This window comes from Quercus lobata, chromosome 12 (genome assembly GCF_001633185.2).
Source record: "Quercus lobata isolate SW786 chromosome 12, ValleyOak3.0 Primary Assembly, whole genome shotgun sequence".
Taxonomy (NCBI): Eukaryota; Viridiplantae; Streptophyta; class Magnoliopsida; order Fagales; family Fagaceae; genus Quercus; species Quercus lobata.
The window spans coordinates 25,363,550-25,371,308 of record NC_044915.1 but is presented as its reverse complement, the minus strand read 5'-3'; the positions used below and the strand labels follow the sequence as shown (position 1 = coordinate 25,371,308).

Genomic DNA, 7,759 nt, shown 5'->3' with positions numbered 1-7,759 from the left:
CAGCTTAGTCGTATCTGTGATGTTGTGGAGTTAAGGAACTCAGTTTTTTTAGTGGAGCCAAGTAGTACTATTCGTAATGTCATGGAATGTGTGTGCACCTTAGATGGCATTGAGAAGGGTTCCGAACTTTACCTTATGGCAGCATGTATTTTTCAAAAACGAGAGAAGAGAGAGATGTCGTGATGGAAGAACCATATTTACAACTTTAGTTTCTTCAAGAGGAGGCAAGATTGTTAGGAGGGCACTACTTTGGCACTTAGGGTGTTTTATGTTTTATCCTATGAATAATGTTTTATGGAAGAGAGATGTTTAATGTTTTATTGTTTTATCATTTGAATAATATTTTATCTTATGAATAATGTTTTATGGAAGAGAGATGTTTAATGGTCTCAGGTGCAACCAATACATATTTTTCTTTCTTATGCAATGTTTGTACTGCTTTGTGCATAGATCTTAACTTGTAACTGATTAATGTAAACATAGAGCAGTCTAACAAGAATAAAACCCAAATTTTATTTTCAGATGTACCATTTTCTTTTGTATTATACCTATAAAAAATGCTTTACTATTATTAGTTTTTCATGTGACATTGAATCACTTTACATGTAAATTTTGATGCTGCTTGTTTGGTTGATACTGTTTTGGTTCTGCTACATCACTACCTACTGTTGTTATAGAAATGTTGTTTCCCAAATGTTGATATTTAATGAGACATTGTTAATTGTGTTCTGGAAACAACTTGTTTATACGTTGTTTATTTATTTTCCACCCTTCTACTCGTCTAATGCCATTATTTCAGAATGCACAACATCCCTGTTCATTCTCTCCCTCCATCTATTCAAAATTTGTTACAATGTTTCATATTACCTGGTTCATACTTTCATATGTGTGTAATTGTAGCTACTCATCAAGAAACTTGCCTTTTTTTATTTATTTATTTTTTTTAAGTAACAAGAAACTTGCAGTTCTGTAAAGGAAACTGACATTTTTCCAACTTTATTGATTAGTATTTTTCTTGAATGGTTGTGCTACCATCCTCATAGGTAGTCCATAATAATTTTGACTAATATATTTCTCTGTTGGTATTTTTAAACACCCCCCCCCCCCCAAAATTCTTAAACCTTGTATTTGTCATTCATCATGGAAATGATGTAATAACAAAAAAGCAAAAGTTTTTGTCATGTCAATAGTTTTTATTTGGGATCAATTGGGCACTGGAAGACTAGAGCACCCTATTGCATATGATCATTGATTGAGCCTCTCAATCCATTCTCCTGTCAAATTTGTGTGGATGGCTAGTTAACATATTAATGATTATATATATATATATATATATATATAAAATAATCCATTCTTTGGATCCACTAGGGGTTGTGTTAGGAATTTGTGCTTAAGTTATGTGATTCAACCCACAATAGTAGTACAATCCATTCTGCAGTACAGTCCAGTCATTGCACACTCAGACGCACTTCACGAACCCTCATGCAGGCACACACGCACCCCTCCGTAGCAATATATGCACCACCTATGCACACACACACACACACACTCCCCTGCATACCCTTACATGCATAGCTGTCACACCTACACACGCACGCCCTTGCAGCAACACACCCTTACACCTATTTACAAATATCTACAAATATCAAGCCTACAATTGTCACAATGCCTATTTACAAATATCTACAAATATCCACCCATGCATGCCTTTACAAATATCTACAAATATCCACCCATGCATATCTTTACAAATATTTGCAAATATCCACATTGTCACAGTACCTATCATTTAAATGTTTACTCATTTTCTTTATTGTGATTTATCTAATTTATTGCTATAATATTTTAGGTGATATTCCTATGGATTACAATGATCATATTGATAATAGTGATGGAGATCATTCTTATGGTGAAAAACGATGAATATGATGATGAGGAATTATATGATCTTGCTGTTGCTGGATGTCATGTTGCAGTGACATATCATATGAAATATATTGATAAACAACCTTGTAGAGATTCTGAACAAATTGGTTATATGTGGTTGATGGATTTACACTCAAAACAGCTATTTTTAAAACAGTTTATCCAAACACTTAATATGACTTTAAAAATAGAAAACACATATTTTCACATTTTTACCAAACACTTATCTGTGGTTTTTAAAATGGAGTTTTCAAAACGCACATTTTGAAACAGCTTATCACAGTAAGATTGTGAGCTACAAAATTACCATATTTCTTAATATGAGATACATTAAAAACAACAAAGTATTATGCTAATAAATTTGCAATCTCAATCAAATGACCATAAGAAGCAAAAGAGGGGTCCTCACTCCTCAAAAAATTAACAATTATCTCCTAATCATCTTCAAGGATAATAGAAAAAAAAACCCCCACTTTTTGAGTGAAAATTGAAGCTCTTACTACAGCCACAGCAACAATTTCATCAAACAGAGAAGGTTAAATAATAGAAACTTTGAGTTGATACTTTTTTTTTTTTTTTTTTTTTTTTTTTGGGTTTCTTTGAGTTGATTAATACTTAGGGGAGGTGCCAGACAAATATTGAGTTGATATTTGAACAATAGAAGCTTTAAATAATGCAATCATGATGGTCTGATGTGTGAGTATAAACATTGAACTAGTCAGCACGAAAATGATGGCACCAATGGTAGCCTTGCTCCCAAAAATTCACTTCACTGAATTCATCTACTGTGGCTCTGGTAAGTTCGGATCACATTGGCTACTGCGTTTAATTACTGTCTTGGTTGGTAAATTTATTTTTACAAGAGTAGTAAAAAACCAAAGTTATTCGTGGTAATTGCTGTCCTTAGCAAATGAATAAATTTGCACATGCTCATGCAGCAATGCTGACCATAAACTTGAATACTTCCAATCCCTGTCATTTTCGTCTCCCACATGGAATTGTTAAATCTCTCAGCTACCACACCAATGCCCGAACAATCTTCAGAGCAAAAATTGATTCTACAGACATATCGAGTAGTGCGTTTAATTTCACAATTTGTTAGTTTGTGCGATTATTAGTAGTTAACATTTTTTATTTTGCATAAACAATAACTTTAGGTTACTCACTCACAATCACACAAATTAACCCCTTATAAAATTTGATAAGACAAATCATGGTACATCTTTCACTGTCCAACGTCTTTCCTCTTTACCTTCATAATAATTATTCTAATATGCCTAGATTCTCATTCGTACAAGCTACAACCAATACCATGATTTGAGTCTTCTGTTTAATCTCTGTTTGTACTTGGGTTTAGATAATCTAAAAAAAAAAAAAAAATTTATTTGATTAGATATAATTTTTGTTAACACCTCAGACCTCACTTGTTTTTGGGTACAATTAAAATTTTCCCAATTTTAAACAAATAAGGTTTAAGCAAAAATTTAATTTAGATGCACACTTAATTAGCAACATTATAATTATTTTTAAAAATAAGTAAGCTTTAAATTTTTTTTTTTTTTTTTTTTTGGAGAGAGGCTTTTAAAAAGTTAAACATAAGCAAGTAAGTTAAAAAACTAAAAGAAAAAAAGTTAATCCAAAATCACTTTTTATAAATGCTAGATACAGTAACATTTTTTCTCAAAATAATATTTCTTGTTTGGTTTTCATTTTTTTTTGAAAAAAACTTATTTGTTTATAGACAGTATTTCAAAGTCATTTTTTTAAGGATAATTATATTTTTATCAAAATTATATATTTAAAAAAATAAAAAAAACCTAATTCACACCAAACCAAGTTATAGTAACAAGATTTTGTTAAAAAATTTTAAAATTTTAGAAAAGTACTTAGGAAGTCACTTGTATTTATAGGAAGAAGCTCACAATATTCACATGTACAAGTACAACTACACAGGCCTTTTTTTTCTAGTTTAGTGTGGAAAATGTTGACTCTTTAGCTCACAAATAAATTATAAATAAACTGTCAGTCACATCGGGGGAGCATCGTGCACCTGAATTTGTACCAATAAAACATAAATCAATTACATTTCTTGTTTGATTCTCAAAATAAATAAACAAATAGAGAGAGAAAAGTGGGGTTAGAAAAATGTAAAATTTTAATTTAAAGAGGGACAGAGAGAGAAAGTAGAGAGAGGGTAGAGGGAAGGGTCGCGTTGTGTGTGTGTTTGCCTTTGGTGCCTTACTGTCATGCACTTTAGCTGTACTCGTCGGACAAAGCAAGAAAATTTAAAAAAAAGCTAATTTTTTTTTATAAAATTATTTATTAGAGTTGTAAAAAAAAGAGCTTACTTTTGCATCTCATCGCATTTGCTAAGGTCTCTTCTGTCTGTCGCTCTCTTTCTCTCTCTCTCAATTTCCGAGGATTCTTCGATACTACCGATTCAGAATCCAACTTCTCTACCATTTCTTTTTTCCAACTCAACTCGCCGGCTCGACTCGCTCTCCAAGTGAGTTTCTTACTTCTCTCTCTCTCTCTCTTTCAGTCTCTCTCACTCGTTTTCTTGAACTTTTCGACTAAAAACCAAAAAAGCAAAATCTGGGTTGGTTGGTTGTTGTCGATTTAATAATATTTCCCACCTGTATCCTAGTATTTGGTTTTGTTTGGTTATGTTTTGGTGGAAGTTTGGTGAAGAAACAATTTTCAAATGTTTGATTTTTTGATGATTCCTACAGAGATTTTTAAGATCGCCCATTAGAGGAAAAAGCCTGTTGTCTTCCAAAGTTGCTGTCTTTTTTTTCAATTCAGTGAAAATATTGAGATTCAAAGGTCTGATCTTTCTTAGGGTTTTGGGGTGGGTTTTGAATTGGAATGGCGAATGACAATAAAATTGAGACCTTGATTTCTGCTAGGAAGTCTTTGAAGCTTAGCTTAGAGAAGTCAAAGGCTTTAGGGTTAGCTTTAGGCAAAGCTGGGCCAAGATTAGAGGAGATTAATCAAACATTACCTTCTCTTCAGGCTGCGGTTCGGCCTATTCGAGCCGACAAGGATGCCCTTGTTGCGGTTGGGGGCCATATCAACCGTGCAGTAAGCCCGGCAGCAGCAGTGCTTAAGGTGTTTGATGCTGTTCATGGGCTCGAAAAGTCGTTGTTGTCTGACCCGCGGAATGATCTCCCGGGCTACTTATCAGTGTTGAAACGCCTTGAGGAGGCTTTGAAGTTTTTGGCAGATAATTGTGGATTGGCAATTCAGTGGTTGGAAGATATAGTGGAGTATTTGGAGGATAATACGGTAGCTGATGAACGGTTCCTATCGAATTTGAAGAAGTCATTGAAAAATCTTAGAGAATTGCAGGATGATGGGGAGAGGGCTCACCTTGATGGTGGGCTTTTAGATGCCGCATTGGATAAGTTGGAAAATGAGTTTAGGAGGCTCTTGACCGAGCATAGTAATCCACTTCCAATGTCATCATCATCATCCCTTGGTGAGCAAGCATGCATCGCGCCATCACCTTTGCCGGTTAGTGTCATTCAGAAGTTGCAAGCAATTCTTGGGAGATTAATTGCTAATAAAAGACTTGATAAGTGTATATCAATCTATGTTGAAGTTCGTAGCTCAAATGTTAGAGCGAGTTTGCAGGCTCTTAATTTGGATTACCTTGAGATCTCTGTATCAGAATTCAATGACGTGACTAGCATAGAGGGGTATATAGCACAGTGGGGTAAGCATTTGGAGTTTGCAGTGAAGCATTTGTTTGAGGCAGAGTATAAGCTTTGTATTGATGTTTTTGAAAGGATGGGATTGGATGTGTGGATGGGTTGCTTTGCAAAGATAGCTGCTCAGGCTGGTATTCTTGCATTTCTTCAATTTGGGAAGACTGTTACAGAGAGTAGGAAAGACCCCAATAAGCTTTTAAAGTTGTTAGATATATTTGCATCTTTGAACAAATTGAGACTGGACTTTAACCGGCTGTTTGGTGGAGCAGCATGTGTTGAAATTCAGAACCTGACAAGGGATCTCATCAAGAGGGTGATTGATGGGGCAGCAGAGTTGTTCTGGGAGCTTCTGGATCAAGTTGCGTTACAAAGAGAGATCCCGCCTCCTCCAGATGGGGGTGTTCCAAGATTGGTAATCATCATTATTGATTACTGTAATAAGCTGCTTGGGGATGATTACAAGACGATCCTAACCCAGGTTCTGGTCATTCACCGGAGTTGGAAGCATGAAAAATTTCGAGAAAGGGTCCTTGTTAATGAGGTTTTGAACATAATCAAAGCCATTGAACAAAATTTGGAGGCATGGATGAAGGTTATTGAGGATGGCACCCTATCTCACTTTTTTGCAATGAACAACCACTGGTATTTGTACAAGCACCTGAAGGGAACAAAAGTTGGGGATCTCCTTGGTGATTCTTGGTTAAAAGAACATGAACAGTCCAAGGACTATCATTCCACTTACTTCTTGAAAGACAGCTGGGGAAAGCTTCCAGGTCATTTAAGTAGGGAAGGTCTGCTTATGTTTTCAGGTGGACGTGCTACTGCTCGTGATCTTGTCAAGAAAAGGCTGAAAGCATTCAATGAAGCTTTTGATGAGATGTATACGCAGCAGTCAAACTGGGTTGTGTCTGACAAAGATTTGAGGGAGAAGACATGCCAGGTTGTAGTGCAGGCGGTTGTGCCTGTTTACCGAAGCTACATGCAGAATTATGGACCCTTGGTAGAGCAAGATGCAAGTTCCAGCAAGTATGTAAAGTACACCGTGCAGACTTTGGAGAAAATGTTAATGTCTCTTTTTCATCCAAAGCCCGGGAGATATGGCAGTTTCAAAGGCAGGCAGTCTAGTGGGAAATTCAACAATGGAGTAGCAGATCTTCGTCGTACTGCTTCTGCAGTTGTCTGATTTTCTATCCCTATTTACTTTATTTTGGTTAATCTGAAAGGGTATCATGCTCCAATATTCTCCTCCCATAGTCAGATGGTTAGCCAGTTGCCTTGTATATATAATGTATTACCAAAGAGCCATGCAACTGTTGCAAAAAAAAAAAAAAAATCATTTATTGGATTTAGAGAAGGGTGTTCTTCTGAACATTGGCATTCAATTGCCAAAATTTTCTCCATGAGATGGAGTTTTTGTAACTTGTTGACGAAGAATAGAGAACTATTTCCCATGCTTGAAGGGTTCTGACAAAGACATAAGATCTCAAATACCAGACATGATGTTGAACAAGTTTTAAGGGCCTATTGGATAAGGTTGGTAGATAATACTTATGAACTATAGCTATTCATTATTTATTTCTCTCTCCCATCTTTACTTGTGACTTCAATTGCTAAGTAGGCAGCAGGAAAATTCTTGTAATTGCTAGATTTCATGTACAATTATTTGATAAAATGTGCATCTAGAGATCAGTGGTGATTGAATTATTTACTCATCAGTATTTAGAAATTGGTTGTACATGTAGGGACCTTCCTGAGATGCTTGTCGTCAATGTTGCGGGATCCCTGTTGTTGTTGAGAACTTATGTATTGCAGCCATGATTTTACTGAAACTTATTGACAATAAATTGGCAATGTATTACAACCCTTTTTTCTTTTTGAGTTGGATGAATAAGAAACTTTTAAGGTATTACAGCCTTACTTGTTTGAATATTAAGGTAAGAAAATCTTAGTCTATGCATTGATGATTAGGCAATTTCCATTTGTTTTTTTGTTTTGCTTTTCTTAGCTTCATCTGGAAGTTTTGCTTTCTAGATGTGGACTGGGATTGACTTCTATTTGCCCATATTGAGATTTTGCATTGTATTGAATGTTAAGCGCCCACTCACATGGAGGTGGACCCC

General features: G+C 35.3%; 1 protein-coding gene across 1 annotated transcript; it reads left to right on the top strand.

Annotated features, from left to right (window-relative positions):
* Positions 1–4,264: 4,264 nt before the first annotated feature.
* Positions 4,265–7,328, top strand: LOC115971606 (exocyst complex component EXO70A1). The gene is made up of 2 exons (XM_031091607.1): positions 4,265–4,432; positions 4,659–7,328. The coding sequence occupies exon 2, from the start codon at positions 4,795–4,797 to the stop codon at positions 6,820–6,822; it is 2,028 nt and encodes a 675-aa protein (XP_030947467.1). The 5' UTR covers positions 4,265–4,432; positions 4,659–4,794; the 3' UTR covers positions 6,823–7,328.
* The last annotated feature ends 431 nt before the right edge of the window (positions 7,329–7,759 follow it).